The 21,115-nt window shown below is 47.0% G+C and overlaps 1 protein-coding gene across 1 annotated transcript in view; it reads left to right on the top strand.

Moving 5' to 3' along the window:
• The window catches only part of ATM (ATM serine/threonine kinase), a 1,586,045-nt gene that overhangs the window by 1,263,462 nt on the left and 301,468 nt on the right, over positions 1 to 21,115 (top strand). Inside the window, exon 53 of the mRNA XM_085621514.1 lies at positions 19,425 to 19,563. Within this exon, the coding sequence (XP_085477640.1) occupies positions 19,425 to 19,563 (139 nt within the window). The remainder of the gene's footprint in view (positions 1 to 19,424; positions 19,564 to 21,115) is intronic.

Here is a 21,115-nt window from a genome sequence, read left to right on the forward strand (position 1 = left end):
CACTCTACCCCAATGACTCCGCTCCAGTCTACACCACTCCAGTGTATGTCACTCCACTGTATGCTACTCCACTATAGACTATTAAACTCTACGCCACTTCACTATACAACACTCCGCTCTGTGCCACTCCACTCTATGCTTTTACACTGTACACAACTCCACTTTACATCAGTCCACTCTACGCTAATACACTGTATGCAACTCCACTCTACTCTTCTTCAGTGTACACCACTCCACTCTATGCCACTCCACTCTAAGCTCTTCCATTGTATGTCACTCCACTGTACAACACTCCACTGTATGCAATTGCACTCTATGCTACTCCACTGTATGCCACTCCGGTCTATGCCGCTGCATTGTACGCCACTCCACTGTACGTTACTCCACTATGTGCTATTCCACACTACTCAACTCCACTCTACGCTATTCCACGTAATGTCACTCCACTGTACGCTGCTCCAATCTGATAGACTTCTAGCCACAGACTCCTTACTTTTGAATTTCCCCAGGCATCAGCCTGGATCCGGAAGATTTTTCGTGAACAGTACCCCTAGATGGCACCGGTCGGCTCCGCGTGGCATTTTCCACAATGGGAGTGACATCTCTGTTACCTATATAGGTGCCACCTCGGCACATTATTTTCGTGCCAGCCAGCGCTGATCCGAGTGAAGAACTACCCTCTGTCAGATTTAAACAGAACTTTTGCGCTATTTTGTCGAACGTTTTGAGGTTTTTTCATCCAGGTGTGTCGAGGATCTCATTGAGGAAAATAGTTTTCAAACCCTGTGACACCTGCCACCTTGCCATGTCGTTGATTGCCCCAAACCTTGTTTGTTTGTGGTGTCTCGAGCGTGACCACGACTCACATTGCCGGGTCATGAACCCGAAGGCTTTGAGGGAGCGGTCCCTGAAGCTGCTAGCAGCCAGCATGCGACTCTGCGGAAGTCTCGGTCCCGATCAATAGGAAGGTCCCGGGAGCATTTTAGGAGTCCGAAATTACCTTCGTCCCATTAAATATCATTGGGGCATTCAGCTTAGAGGCACAAAAACCCAAGAAGTCGAAGCGCGCTTCGACTTCTCCTCGTCGGACGCGACGAAGGAGCATTGTCATTCGAGGCCTGGTTTCTCTGAACCTGCAGTGCTGCCATTGGTCCTGGACGAGGCCCAAGCCATTCTCTCCCAAGCAGTCAATGACTGGAGAGACACTGCAAGGTTCATTATACTCTGTGGATTGGACACGACCAACTTGCTGAGCAGAGCGGTTTCATCGACCGTGGCCCTCAGACGCCTGACTGAGAACTTCTGTCTTTTCATGGATTGTCAAAGTTTCCCTCATGGATTGTCAAAGTTTCCCTCATGGACATGCCCTTCGATGGTACCCGTCTCTTCGGAAACAAAGCAGGAACTGGGCGGCATTGCTTTAAGGACTTGGGGTCAACGGCCAAGCCCTGTGTCCGAATGTATGACGTTACAACGCATACCTATACAACACATGCCTTTACAAAGCAGTTTTTACATCGCAACATCCTTTACAACGCATTCTTTTACATCACATGCCATTACATCTCATTTTCAGAAACTACCTTTACAACGCATTCCATTACATCGCATTATACCTTTACAACGCATACCATTACAATGCATTCCAATTCATCGCATTTAAGGTAAGTGTTGGATAGCATAGAGGTAATAATTACTATTTTAACTCCAGTGAGTGCAACAGTAGGGTAAGTGTTGGATAATGTAGGGGTAAAAATGACTATTCTAACTCCAGTGACTGCAACAGTAGTGTAAGTGTTGGATAATGTAAGGGTACTATGCGTTTTAATGGTATGCATTGTAATGACTTGCGATGTAATACCTGTGTTGTAGTGACATGCGATGTTATGGCTGCATTGTAATGACATGCGATGTAAAGGATGTTGCGATGTAATGACTGCGTTGTAAAGGTTGTTTACCCTCTCAGCTGCCCCCTGTAGCCCTCAGTCTGCTTTTCGCTCCTTTCGTGGCTTTGGAAGGGGCTTCCAACCGCGCCAATACCCTGCTAGCCACTGAGCCGTGCATGCTCCCCAGCCACTGCGTGGACGAGGGCAAACTACATACAAACCCCGTGGCTCAGGTAGCCTACGGTCTGGTCCATCCACCAACCCCCGGCAGCTGCAGGCTCCAAACCTTCCTAATCTCACCCTTCAAGATCATGGGTGTCCAGTTGGTGACCGGATCCGCCGTCACCTCCACCACTGGCACTCCATAACATCAGACAGGTGGGTTTTGCAGATCATCCGAAAGGGCTACTCTATCCCTTTCGATACTACCGCTTCCTCTATGCCACCATCTTACGAACGACTGACTGAGGATCACTTGCCCCTGCACTCATAGGAAGTAATGGCTCTCTTTGCCAGCGGAGCCAAAGAGAGGGCTATGTTGCCAGAAGTAGGCTGTGGTTGCTTTTCCCAACACTTTCTGGTCCCCAAAAAGCACAAGGGCCTTCGTCCAGTCCTAGATCTCCGTGCTCCCAACTACTTCCACAAAAAAGAGAAGTTCAAGGTGCTCACATTGGCTCAGGTCTTGTCTGCCCTGGACACAGGAGACTGGATGGTAGCACTGGACTTGCAGGATGCCTATTTTCTCATCCCCGTATGGCCTGCGCATCGCAGCTGCCTTAATTCACTGTGCTCCCTTTTGGCCTCAACAGCTCCCCTCCGGTGTTCCCCGAGGTAATGGAGGTAGTTGCAGCTCATCTGCGCAGATCAGGGGTGCCAGTCTCCCCTAGCTCAACAACTGGCTGCTGAAGGCTGGCTCATCCCATGCTGTTGTCTCCCACCTCCAGACTACAGGAAACCTCCTGTATTCACTGGGGTTTACTATCAACATTCTGTAGTGCTACCTGATTCCCTCTCAGATACTCCCTTTCATTGGAGCTGTTCTAGACTCACTGCAGTTTCGGACTTATCCTGCCGAGTAGTGAGTCCAAGATATTCAGGCTATGATACGGATGTTTCAGCCTCTATCCTGGGTTTCAGTGTGACTGACTCTGAGGCTACTGGGCCTCATGGCTTCCTGCAGCCTGCTAGTGACACATGCCAGACGGCATACGCGGTCTCTGCAGTAGGACCTGAAGTTCCAGTGTACGCAGCATCAGGGAAATCTCTCCGACATGGTCCAGATCTCTGAAGGAATTACAAAAGACCTGCATTGGTTGGCTAAAGGACCACGATTGGGTCAGAGGTAGACCCCTCTCCCTTTCTCAACCAGATCTCACAGTAGTGACAGATGGGTTACTCCTTGGGTGGGGCGGCCACGTGGGAGAGGTGGAGAACAGAGGACTCTGGTCTCTGGCAGAATCCACACTCCACATCAGCATGCTGGAGCTCCATGCGATGTGACTGGTATTAAAAGCCTTTCTACCCTCCATCATGGGAAGGCTGGTTAGTAGACAACACCACCGCCATGTGGAACTGCAACAAACAGGGCGGGGTGAGGTGGTGGAGCTTTTGTCAAGAGGCCCTTTGTCTATGGACATGGCGGGAACAGCAGGGCATATCTCTGGTGGTTCAACATCTGGTTGGTTCCCTGAACGCAAGGGCGGATAAACTCCGCTGTCGATGCTTGGCTGATCACGAATGGTGTCTCCACCTGGAGGTGGCGCAAGGTCTCTTTCAGCAGTGGGGAAACCCATGGTTAGATCGGTTTGCCTCCGCAGAGAACGTGCAATGTCAGCAGTTTTGCATGCTGGAGTTTCCAAGGCGGCTCTCTCTCGGAGACGCTTTTCGTCGTGAGTGGCGCTCAGGCCTCCTGTACGCCTTTCCGTCCATGCCACTCCTGCCCAGAGTACTCCAGAAGATCAGGAATGACCGGTCCCAAGTCATCCTTGTGGCTCCAAACTGGGCACGGAGAGTCTGGTATCCCACGCTTCTGAGTGTCAATTATCCGATCAGGCTCCCCATTGGGAGGATATTCTGTCACAGCAGCAGGGAAAGGCACGGAAATGAGTGGTGGCAGTCTGTAACATTACTCATGCAGCCAGTTGTTGTATGGTGTTCATCCAAACAAATTGATCCCCTTTCTGAAGTACTATTATTCATTCTTTCCTTTGCCCATGAGGGCTCTGCTCTGGGAACTCTCAAGGGCTCTCTTTCTGTCTTTTTGTGGCTTCCCCTATTTTAAATAGGTTTTTGAAGGGTCTTCTGCATTTGTTTTCCCCTTGCCCTTTCATTATGCTTCAGTGGGACCTGAACTTGGTTCTTACATTCTTTTTTTTTTTTATGAATGATTTTTATTGATAATTTAACAATCGTCAGGTTCTTACATTCTTGATGTGCACTCCTTTCGAGCCTCTACACAATTGTTCCTTCAGGCTGCTCACCATCAACACAGCCTTTCTTGTGGCGATTACATCGGCCGAGAAGGTGAGTGAGCTGCAGACTTTATCTTCCATGCCTCCATTCTTCTCTGTTTATCCAGACAAATTGGTGCTTCGCAGTATGGTCTCTTTCCTGCCAAAAGTGCTAACACCATTTCATGTGGGCCAATATGTCACCTTGCCCACCTTCTACGCTCCTCCGATTCCCTCTAAGGAAGAGAGGCGACTTCACCATCTGGACCCAAAAGGACCGTTGTAGTTCGGTCTTGACCACAAACGAGAATTCTGGACAGACGACCAACTCTTTGTGGGGTATGGTAGTGCGAAGAACAGTTGGACAGTGCAGAAACGGACCCTCATTGCAATGGGCAGTTTTCTGCATCAAGATCTGCTATGTACTGGCAAAGAAGCAGCCTCCTGAAGGCTTGCTGGCTCATTCCACCAGAGCTAAAGCTGCGACCACTCCATGATCACGTGGAGTCGTAGTCCTGGACATCTGCCAGGCAGCAAAGTGGGCTTCCCTGCACACGTTTACCAAGCATTACTGCTTTGACAAGCGGATCAGCAGGGACGGGCATTTCACTCTCACTAGGACTTCATAGTTTAAATTTGTCTGCAGATCCATCACCTGGGACGGTATTGCTTGGATATCTATTCAAAGGTAAAGAATCTGCAGCTAGAAGTCTCTATCAGATGAACAAGTTACTTTCCTTCCGTATCACCTTATCTGATAGAGACTATATCTAGCGTCCGATTCCTTACCGAGCCACTCTTCCTCCGCTTTCTGCAGACAGATTTCTAGGGTCAGGGTTAATCTCTTTCATGGCCCTAGTTTGGACAGAACAGTGTCGGTGCAGTTTATGGCTCCACGCTTTGAGTGTGGAAGGTCGTGAAAAGTAACTGACATTAGCACGAAAGGTTGTGCTTATATAGGTGACGCGGATGACACTTCTGGTACGGACAACACCAACAACGCCACGCAGACCCGACCAACCCTTTCGGCGCGCAGGGGTACTGCTCACGAAAAATCTTACTGATCCAGTCTGACGCCTGTGGAAATTTACAAATTTAACAATGACGACTACTAAGCTTGGTTGGATGAAGTACGCAGTGCAAAGAAATATATAAGTGAAAGAAGTGGGTTAAAACTAGCTGCCTGGTACGTAGTCTACCATTATTAATACGTCCTGGGACCAGGATTAAAAACAAAGGGCACTAGCAGGGTTAGCATATACCTGCGAGTTAGTGACAAACTGATGGGTCTACATGTTTCAGCGTATTGACCCTCACTAGAGGTGTTGCAGCTTTCGTCAGGACCAATATGTTCTGCTGCTTGTTATTACGTTATTGTCCACAATTATTAGAATCGTGTGAGACAGTGTTAGTAGTGAAAGATAAATAAGGAATTGAAAGAAATACAAAGCCAGTGATCTTTTATCTTCTTTAGAGATTCACTGGCGATACCTATGTAAAAACATAATCATAAATTCACTGATTAAATTGACCTTCATGAGGCTTCCAAAAGGCATAAATATATTTTATTATTTACAGATGTTATTCTTTCTTCGTTATATTTTATAAGCATATACCTATGCTATCAAATATTAGGTGGTGTGTGCCAACTAAGTAAAATCATGTAAATACGAAAACATTATATTTTCGTATCTTACCCGTACATTGCGAGGAGAGGCCGCACCATAACCATAAACAATCACACAACTGTATCAGGGAAAGTAATGAAAAGATGTTGCTGGTGTGGTGAACCCAAAGGTTGATGTTAGCAGGGATCTAAATCTTAACTAGCAAAAGTTCCAAAACAAATGTAATTTAATTTAAGGCCCTTTATATAATGGATGAGAGAACTCTAACCATGGGGGCCCATCTATTTGGTTAGACAGAATAAGTCAGTTATGTAAGGGGAGATGGAAAGACCCATATTCGCTGGTCTCGTGGGACTAAAAGCATATGGTCAGAGCCTGCATTTCATGCCGCTTAAATTCCAATTGGCTTCTTTCGTGGAGTGGGGCAAGTAAGAACCGAGCCCAATTGAGCATACCGGCACCTATTGAAGTACCCAGGCAGAGACGGAAGTGTGTTCTGTGTAAGTAGTGGTGTCACCACGACTCTCAGGACAATTGCAAAGAAACCTTTTTTCAAAAAGCCTTCATAAAATCTTTGTAAAATAGATGGGCCTCATACCTCTCAGTCGGAACTCGGTGTGTCGTTGTCTGCAGCTGGAAGAGGGATGCTGCGCTGCCATACCGTGTCATTTATGGCCCTGCGAGCGTATGGTGTGTCTGTCGATAAGCAAGTCGGTGGCAATGTGACGTCACATCTCTATCACAGATGTGACAGAGATTGCTGGGAAATGTAGTTTCGTCCAAAGAAAGGGATCCTCCTAAGCGATGTCCAAGGCTTACTTTGGATGATTTACATCTTTCTCGCTTTTCTGCCCAGACCTGAGGGTCCCACATTGTATTTTGATAGATAAAGTTACTACCAGATAAGGCATTACCGACAGTAAGTTATTTGTTCCTCTATGTCACTCCAGTGTACTCTCCTCCACGCTATATAACTCCACTCTTCAAAACTGTACTACACTCTATGCCACTCTACTAGACTCTACTCCACTCTATCCCCATACACTCGACTGTCCAAATTTGTACTCATCTCTCTGCCAGTACATTTTATTGTACAACACTCTACTCCACTATACGACCGTTTAGACCACTGTACGACACAACACTCCACTCTACTGTATAATCCACTCCAATTTATAGCAGTTTCCTTCACTCTACGCTATGCCACTTCAATGTACGCCACCCACCTCTACGCTAATTCTCTGTACTTGTATCCACTCCATGCCACTCCACTAGACACCACTCCACTCTATTCCACTCTATGCCACTTCCTCTTCTACACTCCACTGTACAGTATTCCACTGTATGCTACTCCACTTTACTGTAATCCTCTCTTCGCCACTACAATGTACGCCGCACCACTCTACGCCGCTCAACTGGATGGTACTCTCCTCCACGATATATAACTCCACTCTATAAAGTCTATCACACTTTATGGTGCTCTTCGAGATTCTACTCAACTCTATCCCCATAGACTCTACTGTTCAACTCTATCCTCCACTCTATGGCCGTACACTCTACTGTACAACACTCTATTCCACCATAGAACACTTTTCTATGTGACATAGCACTCCACTCTACTGTACGAGACCCCATGTCAATTTATAACAGATTACTACCTACATCACAACACTACACATCATCCCACTCGACACACCCGTACACTCTGTTGTACTTTACTGCACACTACGTTACACCACTCCAGTGTGCGAGACTTTACCTCACTCTATGCTGCTATACAACAATCCACTATAAGCAGCTCCACTGTTTGACACATTACTGTAGTCTATGCAGCTCCACTCTACAACACTCTACAGCACTGAATGTCACTCTCCAGCACTTAACTCCTGTCTGCGCCCCTACACTCCACTGTACAACACTGTTCTGAATTCCACTGCACAACACTGTACTCCACTCTGTTACTCTACGATATTCTAGGCAACTATACAACAATGTGCACATCTCTTTGTATGCCACTGCACCTCACTTTACTCTACTGTACAACACAGTACTCCACTCTACTACTACACTGTAAGCCACACCTCTCTGCCTTTGTATTCTCTAAAACTGTGTGCCAAACCACTCTACCACACTCTACAACACTGTACTGTACTGTACACCGCTCCACTCTATAAAGCTCAATTTGATCGTATGCCACTCAACTCTACTATAGTTGACATCACTTCCCAGTACTGTACACTCTACTGTACAGCACAGTACTCCAAGTTATGACACTTTACTCAGCTGTATGCTGCACCACTCCATTCCTCTCCACACCTCTATTGTCTACGATACCCCACTGCACTATGACAGTTTACTCCACTCCCCCACTCCAGTGTACTCCACTCAACTATACTCTACTCTACTACACTTTATCCCACTATACGCTACTGTTCCCTACACAGCTCCACTTGTTTGACACTCTACTCCACTTTATTCAACTCCACTCTACAACAGTGTACTACACTCTATGCCACTCCAGTCTGCCTATCCACTTTATGCCACTGTACTACACTGTATGACACCTGACGACACACCACTCAACTTCTGTCTATGATACACCAGTCCACAATAGGATATGGTACTTCACTCTGTGACACTCCACTTGGTGATACTCCACTCTACAACACTACTCCATTCTATGACAGTCTACGATACCCTACTCTACTGTTTGGCACACCAGACCACTGTACAACGGGCTTCTCCAGTCTACAATACTTGACAGCACTATATGTGACACCATGCCACTACACTTAATAACACTTTACTACACTGTACAATATGCCACTACACTCTACTCCACTGTATTCCAATCTGCAATACTTAAATCTATGACAATAGACTTTACAGCACTCGCCTCCACTGTACTGTACGACACCCCACATAACTCTCCCCTCGCGACACTGGACTCTACGATTTGAAACAACATTTTAAAAAAATGCTTTAAAATCATTGAAATTTAATGAAAAAAAGTTTACTAATAGTTAGGAAAACTTTTTTCCCTATGAAAACCAAGCTTAAACTACAGAGTCTGTAAAATTTTACAGTTATAGTTATAACTTTCTTTTACAATTTATCCACCACCTTCAAATTATTATATGTAGTGCACCTTGTAACACTCTCTTTTCAGCTCTCTAACCAGACAACACTAACTATAATTCTCCAGTCTAACATGCACTTTTTTGTGACAAATTATGTCTTTGAAATATTATAAGTGTTGTTATGAATGCTATGATTTCACTTGCTATAAGTGATGTAGTATGCAATACTTATGTGCTCCCTGATCTAGACATTATACCCAACACCAAAATCCAAGTGTAAGTTTAGACCTTTGGGCCCCACTACCCTCTTTCATTTGAAGTTTAAAAAGGAGTCCATTGACATTTTAGAGAGCTTGCAGTAGTATCTAAGTTGTGCATTTCCATGGTTATTAGCAGTGCTTATTACAAGGATTGCCTAACTGCCCCCGAGTTAGCCCCCCCCCCAATTGTATTGACAAGACACATAAGTCTAAAGCTTCCACTAACTTGTCTCTAATTGTAGAAATGTTTCCTTTAACCACTTAATCCTGCAGATGGAACCTCAATAACATGTTTATAAGAATGAAGTCAAAGTTGGTCCTGGCAAGTGACTTTGACTCTGAGAACGTCATTGCCCTGTCTACGGGTACAGTTGTCAGGCTACAGTGACATGCTTGGATGTATTCCACTGCCTTCTATGGGGATGCTTAGGCTATGCTTCCTTGGGATGCTTTTAGAACAGCATTGGGCCCCTACATTCGGCGTGGCCTGCCTAGCACAGTAATTCTACCACAAATATTGAAAGTCATGTGGTTACTATAGGGCTTTGAAGTTCAGACATTGGCAATCGTCTCAGCCTTTTTAAATGCTTTATCATCTGACCCATAACATTCAAAACAGGGCTGGATCTTGAAGGAACCATCAAACACTCCAGGTGGCACAGGATACTCTGATTCCTCTCCCTCATATCACCATCTTCTGGTAGGGGAAGGGTTTCCCGTATTGTCACTAATGTAGAGATGATTGCAAAGTAACGTTGGGCAGTCCAGCTGATCCACCATGTACTTCCTTTCTTCTGGACTACCACCTTTTTTCAGGACATGCTTGCTGACTTTTGCCTTTATCCTAGAGGCAGAAGTTCTTGTCTTATAGGAAATAGTGGCCATGGCAGTGGTGCCTCCCCAAGAGAGGTGCACAATATGTTATTTAACTGCTGGTGCCAAAGAAGGACAGATCTTAAAACCTGTCCTGGATCCCTGCCCTCTTTTTTTGACAGCGGTCCCCATGCCTTTAAACTCAGGCGTCCCTGGAACTCCATTACACCCATTCCATCTTACCTGCCCACAAGTGCTACTTTAGGTTCACAGTGGGGTCCTAACACTATCAGTTTGTGGTCCTCCATTTCGGACTGACGACAGCACCATATACTTTTTCAAAGATGCTGGCTGTTTTGCTGTGGAGTTTGAGAGTCCATGTATTTTCATACTTGGATGAATCCCAGGTAGTCATCTCTGTCACTTCTCCAGGAATATCTTAAGCGGACTGTGACTCACCTCCACAACATGGTCATTACCATCAACGTCCAGAAGCCTCACTTTCTGTAGGACCTGCTGTATGCATTTCTGCCAGTCTTGCTTATTTCAAGAGTTCTGCAGAAGGTGCGGGAGGATTGAGCACAGCTGATTTTGTTCATCCTTGACTGGATGAGTAGATGAGAAGGTGCTGCGATGCCAGTCTCTTGCCACTGAGTATTCGGCTTCTTCTTTCTCTCCCATGTAGAGGTAACCTGCTTTCGCAGCAGTGCGGTCAGGTCCGCCCCCCGAATCCCCAGAGACTGCTGTTGACGGCACTGGGATTGAGTGGTGCTTTTGAGAGTCCTTTTGCTTTTTTGATGAGATCGCAGACATCATTGTGGCAGCCGCTAAGCCCGCGATTAAAGTCATATCCGTAGGCTGCTGGAATACTTTTGTTCATTGGTGCTAGTCGAAAGGCTTCACTTTCTTTAAATTCCACATTTACAGTGTCTTATGAATTATGGTATCCCTTGCTCATCAGGGCCTTGCGGTGGCCGCAGTTAGGAACTATCTGGTTGCTCTGTCTGCTTTTATGTATCTGTCTGATCAGTCTTCCCTGTTTTGATTGCTGTAAGTGATTTTTTGTGAAAGGTTTATCTTGTACTTTTCCCCTCTGTTTATTTTTCCCCAGTGGGATTTGAACCTTGCTATGACTTTCTTAATGGCATCCCTGTTCAAGCTGTTGCTCAGTTACCAGGTTTGACGTCTTACTGTAAAAATATTTCTGATGGTAGCAATTACTTTTGCTTGCAGGATTGGATAGCTTCAGGGTTTTTCTCTGAATTCATGTGTAACTGTTTACTTTTCCAATACGTTGGTTCTTTGCACCTACCCATCCTTCTTACCAAATGTAGTTTTGTCCTTTCATGTGGCTCAGTTTGGCACCCCTTTCTGATAATTGTACTCATCCAGTCTGATACCTGGGGAATATTTTAAAGGTGAGGAATCTGGGGTTCGATAAGAGTATTGAAAGTTAGTAACTTGTGCTTCTCGTTGTTGCAAGGATCATGTCTTTCCTTTTTAGGTCGAGCCTGGGCACCACATTTGCTGCTCTGCGAGGCGTGCTGTATTAGAGTATGGACTTGAAGCTCGGCCCACTCTCCACCCATATTTTTCATTGACTTGTGTCATTGTCTCTTGTAAATGCTGGCTTCTGATACGTTAATAGGCTTGTTAGTCCTTCTTAGTCCCTCCTTAGTGCCACCTTGTCTTAATTTGTAACCTCGACTTGGGGCTATCTTTTAGCCCCAACCAGTGGCACTGCCAATATTGCGTTTGCAAATGTTTCTCTTATCTTTATCAATTGTGTTTCGTTTTCTTCTCTTTTACGCTGTAAACCGTTATAAATCCACATGCAAGGAAATGCAAATTTTCTATGTTTCTCATGCTTGGGTGGGCCATCCGAACCTCTTCTCCACAAACACGTACAAAAGCGAAGTACATCAAAAGCAGTTTATTAAACCCAATGCATTTCGGGCCTCTGGGGGCCCTTCACCAGGGGAAACTGAAAATAACAATAGGACATATATTAAAAATCTACAACATGAATGCTTATAAGTTCATTATGCTATGCTGGTTGTATGAATTGCATTCGTCTAAATACGACTCCTTAAAACCTCCGTAATGTTGTGAACTCTAATCTGAACCAACTGACTCTTAACATCAATCAGCATTCCTTCGTTATTCCCATGAGAGTGTTTCTCCTAGCCGCTAAATCGGTGTTACCCCTCCGATGACTTCATTATCATGATCAACCCCCGTTACATCCTTCCAGTTTTTCAGTTTTACGGTGCAGGACCCTTCTGGTCTATATTTCGCTTGTCTCGTACTACCCCCTCCTTTGTAACCTTCGTACACATCTTTTCACCCCTTTCTTGCTGTGTTTCTTCTAGCAGTCAACCTTCCTAATCTGATAATCAGTTACTACCCTCCGCGAAAAATACCTTGTTGTCTGTGTTTTCTCTCCCTTAACGGGATTTTCCAAAATTATCCCTCTCCCGTTACCAAATAACCTATCTAATGAAGCGTTCTTGCTCACCTGCTGTTACATATTCGTCCTCATCATTCCTGCGCCCAACAGCTTGAACTCTCCTTGTTTTGCCACCCAAATTTAAACTCAAACAGCCTCCCCTCCCCCTTCTACCACGTGACATATTACAGCTGACTATCGTCATCATCAAACTTGCCTAGAACACTCCAACTCCCATAGTACACTCGAGCTGTGTGCTCACAACATTACGCTAAGTATGCTAATACGTGTAATCATATCAACATTGTTGTAAATTCGTGCCACAATCATTTAAATGTAGACAATATAAATTAATTTTGTACATTTGTCCAAAAATGTTTTTCAGAATTCGTTTGACTTCCAGAAACAAATAATAAACATGCTTGATGAACGATGTTGTTCCGCCCTGCATGGGACGAGAGATAACGTTTTTCACAGAATTCTTATTTTTCACTCGTTTTTTTGTATGGGTGCCAACCCGGTAGGGCTTAACTATTGACGACATCATGAAGGAATGGGTTGCACGCCTCATATTCGACCAATGTTCTACGTTAGATGTCCAAATCCATTTTATGCGTGCTTAACACTGGTGACGTGCTAAACCCAAAAGCACGTGTGAACTAAACAACGTCGACTTGGGGCTATCTTTTAGCCCCAACCAGTGGCACTGCCAATATTGCGTTTGCAAATGTTTCTCTTATCTTTATCAATTGTGTTTCGTTTAATTCCATGTTTTCTTCTCTTTTACGCTGTAAACCGTTATAAATCCACATGCAAAGAAATGCAAATTTTCTATGTTTCTCATGCTTGGGTGGGCCATCCGAACCTCTTCTCCACAAACACGTACAAAAGCGAAGTACATCAAAAGCAGTTTATTAAACCCAATGTATTTCGGGCCCCCAGAGAAGAAAACATGGAATTAAACGAAACACAATTGATAAAGATAAGAGAAACATTTGCAAACGCAATATTGGCAGTGACACTGGTTGGGGCTAAAAGATAGCCCCAAGTCGACGTTGTTTAGTTCACACGTGCTTTTGGGCTTAGCACGTCACCAGTGTTAAGCACGCATAAAATGGATTTGGACATCTAACGTAGAACATTGGTCGAATATGAGGTGTGCAACCCATTCCTTCATGATGTCGTTAATTTGTAACCTCTCATGAGGACTGGTCCTTTTACATCTGTTGTTACACAGTAAGTCTTCTTTAGTCTGTAAGCACTATTTTCTTTAATGAGTTTCCCCTACTGCAGGCATGACATGCTTTCCTTCAACATTCAGCACGCCATGCACGCTTTCACTTTCCAAGCAACCCGGGACAATGGCGGTCGCTTCTTTGAAATTAAATGGGTCTCGCATTTGCAAGAGTTTGAGCTATTGGCATTGTACAGACAATGCCTTTTATTTGTGTGTTAATTATCAAAATAGATAAATAAAAGGCATTGTCATTTACAATGCTAATTGCTTAAACCGTCGCAAATGCGAGAACTGTTGCATTCCAAATGGTTGTTCATTTCAGTTTGAAGACATGTTATTAAACATGTAGCAAGTGATGATTTGCAATCTCATCAAATGCACGTATCTGATAGAGACTACTAGCAGCAGATTCCTTAACGTAGAATTATCCCCAGGCGTGAGACTGGATCCGGAAAATCTTTGCCACAGCACCTCTGCGTGCCGGGGGCCGATACCAAGCGACCCCGCCCTGACGTCATCCACGGACGTCAGTTTTCCTTCTTTTCCGCGTGCAACGCGGATCCAGAGTGTGCTCCTTGGCCTGTTTTCGGGCCTTTTAGCGCCTTGAGTTGGGAACAGTGTACCATGCCTTCGGGCTTTTTGTGCACATCAGATGTCGGCGACAGACCCTCACACTATTTGCATGTGGTGCTTGGGCGAGCACCATAAATCTACGGACTGCGAGGCTTGCCAGCATCTCAAACTGAAGTCCTGGCGGGAGCGCCGGATGAAGTTGCTGTCGGCCCGCTTGTCCAGATCGGTGTCGTCGCAGCGTCCGTCTCCTACCTCGGGCGGGTCCAGGGGCCGCCGTTTCCGGCTGCGGCATCGTCCTTCGCTGAGGCCCCTTGTGCGTCGTTCGCCCGCAGATAAGTCTTGCAGTCTGCTGCCGAGGCCCTGTCCTCCTTCGGCAGAGGGCGCCGGTCTCTCCCAGGATGGGGGCGACGAGGGCCCAGATGCAAGCCTACGCCACGGCTCTGCAGGCTTCCTTGAGCCCTGCTCCTCTTCCTGCGATGTCTGTAGATTCCTTGCCGTGCGCGGGGCCGTCTGCGGACTCGCCGGCGGCTTCGCCCCCGGCGCCGACACGTTCGGCTTCAGGTGTTGGAGGTGTGGTGCCGTCGAGGTGCGGCCCTTCGGGGTCCCCCTCCTTGGCCCACGGCGTCCCGACCTCACCGCAAAGCCCCGCGGGGTTCCCTGCGGTGTCCCAGGAGGTCACTGGGACTCAGGGCTCGCCCCGCAGTCCTCTCGGTCCTCTGGGCAGTCGGCTGTCTTCCCAGAGGCCGAGCCGACGCCTCTCCGGCGTCAACGGCTTACCTCCCCGGCGCGGACGGCGCTGCGGGTGGAGGCCGGGACCCGGGCCCCTCTCGGCCCTCAGCCCAGGCGGCTGCCTCATCGGGGGTCGAGCTGGTGCCTTTTCGCCGCCGTTCATTGGCCGCTTCGGCTCCGACCCCGCCCGATGCGGCACGTGGTGGTGGTCGAGCCGTCGCCGCTGGTGGACACTTCGGCGCCGGTCGAGGACTCATTGGTGCCTGTGGTGGACTCCCCGGCTCCGTTCCGACATCGGATCGTCGACTCTTCTCCGGATGTCCCTTCCTCTCCTGAGGGTTGTCGTCTCCTCGTCTACTCTTCGCCGGAGACAGGGCGCCGCGTCGTGGCCTTTTCTTGGCGGATTTCAGGGCGGGTTCCACGCCGTCTCCACGTCAACAGCCCCCGTACCTGCTCTTCCGTTCCCTGCAGTTGTCTGCCCCGCAGGCTTCTTCGCCCTCTCCAGAGACCCCTCAGGTTCCTCACTCGTCCATGGGTTTCCCATCCCTCAGGGGCTGGTGTTTTCTCCCTCCTGCGGGGTACGGGGATGGGCGTCTTAGTTTACAGCCTTTGCTCACGGAGGAGTTGCTTTCAACCCCGAGACACCCTACGGAGGCGAGTGTGAGCTTTGTCCGGGCCATTTCCGCGGCCACTGGCATTCTGCAGATGGGCAATCTGGTTGCCCCACTTCCTTCGGACCACTTGTTAGAGTTTCTCCACCAGGGCTCTGATTTGAACCGTCGCTCCATAACTCTCTTCTGGGGGCCTGGAGGTGCCCTGCCACGGGGGATCCAGTGCCTCAACCGCTCCTTCACCGCCACTGTCCTGCCCCGCATGATCCACTTTGTCTTTTTTCCCACCCCTTGACCCAGGGCCCTGGCGTGCGGGCTGATTTTCCTTCCTTGCCTTCAGTGCTGCTTCTGCCGTCACAGGAGACTCGGTGGCTGGACTCCTGGAGGCGTAACATTTTCGCCTCCGCTAGCGCTGCTCTGCGTGCACTCAACACTCTGTTTGTTGGCCAGGGCTACTTCCGATCTGTGGGATTCAGCAGAGTCCCTTCTGTCTCAAGCCTCCCAAGAGGGTGCCTGCGCGGATCTGCGGCACCATGTGCGGGATGGTCGGGAGTTAGCGCATTTCATTCTCTGTTCGGCCTTGGGCGTCTCTGATTCCCTCTGCCGTGCTATGGCGAGTTCAGTGGCCCTCCGCCGCCATGCTTGGCTGTGGGATGGTGTCTTTCCAGAGAATGTTCGGGAGCGTCTTGTGGACTTACCTTTTGATGAAACTCTGTTATTTCACACCCACGCGGACTCAGCTATTCAGAGACTCCTTGCGGGGCTCCGTCCTCCTCCTCCGTAAGTTCGGCCCTCCGGCGCTTTATGGGAGGCGTTATCCCTCCTTTCTCCTTTGGGCCTTAGGTTTCAGTTGGCCCGTTGTGTGCTGTGTGCGGCTTTGGGTGCCTTCAGGGTCTTTCAGTTGGTCCCTCTATTCTTTTGGCTGCTGGTTCAGCCCTTCAGCTTGTGGTTTGTATGTTTTTTGCTGTTAAGTGCAGCTGTATAGGTCCTCAGGTTGGGCCCTTTGTGTCTTTTTTGGCTAGTTAGTAAGCCGTCTGTGGCGTTTCCACAGGTCTTTTATGTTCTTGACCTCTGCTGCGGGTTTCCCTAAGAGGTGTTTCCCTGTTTTTGTTCAGGGACGATTCATACCCTAGGTGGGGTATTTGTTGGCTTTTGTATAGCCCTGTTTTAAGCTAGGTGGGCGTGGATACCTTCTCAGGTTCCTCGCGTTTTCCTGGCGTCCCCGTATACCGCTTGGTGCGGTCTCTCTCTATCTTTGATATTTCTATCCTTCTTCAATGAGGTACTTTCCTCTTCGCGTCTGGGTCATCGGACAGACCTTGGTCATGCTGATTACAGCATCTTGTCTTGGTATTTTCACCTAGTTCTCTGTCGTTTCAGCTGGGGCCTGTCTGTCTTCGTCTTGAGCTCGCCTTGTTCTGAGCCGCTGCTTCTTAGTATTTGCCAGCTGTTGCTGCGTGTGCATGGTAGTTTTGGTCCCCCTCCGTGGGACTCACCGTGTCAGCGTGTGCTCCTGTCCCTTGTTTGTTGGAGCTTTGTGCGTTTGTGTCTTGTTTCTCACGTCTGCGCTTCTCGACTGTGGAACCGTTCCGGCCTTCTTCCCTACTTCGGGATAGACACCCATTCAGCTGTGCCCTTCGCTGTGTGTGTGTGTTCTCCTGGGGCGGGCTCTGCCTCCGTTCCTTCTCTTTTCCCTGGCTTTGTGGGTGGTTATTTCTTCCTCTGATACTCGCGGGGTGACTTCTGCCCCTCTGGGTTTTCTGTTGGACGCCCTTGATCCTCGGGTAGGCTTGTGGTATCCTGGCCTTCTCTTATCCTTGTTCTTGCTTACTTCTGCTTGGTGGGGGCTGGGCCGTCCTTCCTGTCCCAATGTCACATCCCCCGTGGGGGCCCTGTGTTCTTCCAAGCTGGTGAGGTTCTCTCACAGACCCTCCTCCCCTCTGGGTATGGCTAGGGTATCTATTCTACGTTAAGGAATCTGCGGCTAGTAGTCTCTATAAGATGTACAAGTTACTTACCTTCGGTAACGATGTATCTGGTAGAGACGATTCTAGCCGCAGATTCCTTCACGACCCGCCCTTCCTCTCCGCTCTGCAAGGACCCTTCAGCTGGTCTTCTGCACACACCTCCCTCCGGGTGGCATTTGTCTCCTGCGGGTGCCCTCTTTCTCTTCCTCCCTGGCGGGATGCTTCCTTCTGTTTATTTTTTTTCCACTCCTTCTTTTGTGGTCATTGGACGGTTGGTTCATGTGTACTTCTGCATCCCTACACCCTGGTTGTTCCAGTGTGGGGCCTACTCATAATCTTCTCTTTTTCATTGCTTGGGGTTTTTGACTCCTCCGCAATCCTCTAGGTTGGGGTTTCTTGGCTGTGTCTCTGCCCTTAGCTTTTTACAGGGGATACGACACTCCTTGATGGTGTTGTCTTGGGGTGCTTTATCGTTGCTCCTCTGTTCCGAACTTGTTCCCCTTCACTGTTCTAGATTGTGGTTGCTAACTTTCTGTCGTCTGTCACGTCACTTTTGTCATGTTTTTTCTGCCTCCAGGGAGGTTATCGCCTTCGCTTTGAAGGGTTGCTTCTCACAGAGGTGCTCTGCTCTTTCCTTTCCATGATTTTCAGTAAGGCAGTGCTTGGCACTCTCCCTAGTGGTGCTGTTCCTCACCATTCGCTTCTTCCCATTTTGTTTCACTGATTTTTTCGCACACTGTTCCCATACTCTCACAGTTTTGTTTGTGATGGCTCCGCGTTGTGGCTGAAGAGTCATTGATAGGACCAAACTGAAGCCGGTAATGAGTATTAATTAGGTGAGGAATCATCGGTAGGACTATGTATGCATACACATTTGTATTACCGTTTTTCTTCTGACCACTTTTATCTTTGTAGGCGACTTAGCTTGGTTACTTTAGTAATGTTAGACTAATCGGGGGACCATTCTCACAGTGCACAGCAGACTGATAAAGATGCCCAGCCCTATTCATGCAGTACATGGTCAACTGATGTCTTCCTGCTCCTGTTTCGTGTAGCTTACAGACCTGCTACAAATTACACAGACTCCGTCCTCAAGGGGAAGCTTTTATGTATATGGGATTGCCATGTTTTAGATCCATGCCCTCTTTCCCCTTCATTCTGGTTATCTGGAAATCCTTTTTGCCAGAGAAAGATTGAAGCCATGAAAGTTTTGCACTAATGATTCAATGTGTGCAACACAACTAATTGTTAGGGTAACAACTTGCCTTGTCCAATCTAGAGTAATGCTTTTGCACCTTAATGCTACTTAAACTATACGTTTTTTGTCTTTATACAGGTAAGGCATCTTATAGTATACTCAATATTTTTCATTGGGGTAGGCAGGGAGTGAAGAGACCAGTGGAATGAAGGTTTAAAGCCTTAAAATGTGTAATGCTGTCAATGTGGCACAGTAAAAAGTGGTGGGATAAAACCTGCTGTCCTGTTCCGCTCCCTTCATTTTCTCCTTTGGGTTAATGGTAGTTGTTAACACTCCCTCACCACCAACCTTTTATGTTAGAGTTCCAGAATGAAACAAGCATGGATAATTCTAGACTGTCTGTTCCCCATTCCACCAAGCACTTTTCTTCCACTCAGGTCCTAGACATGCACAATGCTTATCTCTGTAAACAGCAAGGATAGTGATACCGCCTAAACAATGTGAGATGTATTCTATACACATGCTCTGTTTTTTCTTTTGTAGGATCGCATGGAAGCGGCTTTCAGCATTGTTGATAGTATAAGGACTCACCGTGCTCAGATGGTCCGAGATGTGGAGAGGCTCTGTGATGCATACATCACATTAGCAAATCTGGATGCTGCCCAGTGGAAATCTGAAAGAAGTAGGTATTGGGCACAATAAAAGCAGAAGGGTTGTACTTTTTTCCCTTTCAAGCCATCTTTGTATATAGATTGGAAAAAAATATATGCTCTAGTGCGGTTTTATTCCTCAGTTTGCAGACTAGAACTGGAAATTTGATAGCTATTCCCTTGTGTGTCGCCAGTTGGCATTGTACAACTCTGCATCTGGCCTGTCCCATCCTGGACATGACATACATGCATTTTTGGTGTTACATCGGAACCCTCTGGAGCGAATTCTGACCCCACAGATCCGAAGGGCCTTATGTCAGTCTACCGTCGGCAGATCCGTCCTTGACGTCAACTGTGCTCTTCAACCTCACCTTGAAACCCACTTTGTCCCCAGTTTCAGCTCCACCAAAGCCAGTCCCAATCCCATCCACGGCTCGATACTGTGTGCCATGCACAACATCCCACTTGGTGCCTGTGCGGAAATGGACTGTGTCTTAAGGTGTGGGTGTGCTGCCTCACTATGTAATACAACTACCAACTCACAACAAGTATCCTAATGGGAACTATATAAAATATATAAACCGGAAGTGATACAATTCACTTCCTGGTTTTAAATGCGTAATGCGGAACCAAATAAATACGGACCGCAATAGCTGATCTTCCGTTCGAGGGCCCCTATTAAGAAGGTGCGATGTAGGGATATTAGGTGAGTGGAAATCTTGTGATAGCGAAAAAGTGGATGTTTCGCGATTTATGAGAAGAGGGATATAGAGGCGTGGCACATATGCGCCTGAGGTTTTCACATGCAAACACTCTAGATGTGGACTGTTATATTTTAATAGACAGATCGTAGTAGTGATTATAGGACTATTAAGCCTTGTTACCAAGTATTAAAAGATGGATTGAAGCAGTGCTGACAAGACTAATTAGCCCGTTGGATATCAGGTTTCCCTTGATATTGCAGTGTTATAGGGATATGTGCGTTAGATTGCAGTCTCACACACATAGAATGTAACACATAAGACGGAGGATACATCGTACTATAGATTGTTTTTGGTGAATATGTATGATAAATGGGGTTGAGTTATAGCGACGATGCCCCTGCACAGAGGAGAAGGTTAAGATACTAGCCTTTGTGGCCATGCATAATAGACAGATTGAGCATGGTTTTTGTTTTAATATTTTTGTTTTAATATTTTTGAAATTGTCCCAGGGTCGGCCTTTCATGTGATTTATTTCGATATACAGGTACCCACATACAGATTAAGGACCTGTACAGTAAGGCAGATTTGTTTGCCTGCTATTGGTGAGAATAATGAATTATTCACACGCTTTTCACTTTGGTGGTGACATTTGGCACTTTTTTTCACGTGACACTTGGTTAATTTGTTAAATTTTTATAAGAATATGTGAATTGCTAACTAGTACATTTATTCATTACAGCAAGAAGACCAGACACAAGTTGGTCTCAGCAACACTTATATTCTACATAAGTATGGTTTTTGTTATTCACACTTTTTGCAGAGTGACAAGCTGAATGGTCCTGATGAATGCCTGGAACTTTTTGGTCCCCTGGGCAGAAAC

The sequence above is a fragment of the Triturus cristatus genome, chromosome 8 (assembly GCF_964204655.1).
Source record: "Triturus cristatus chromosome 8, aTriCri1.1, whole genome shotgun sequence".
NCBI classification, from domain to species: domain Eukaryota; kingdom Metazoa; phylum Chordata; class Amphibia; order Caudata; family Salamandridae; genus Triturus; species Triturus cristatus.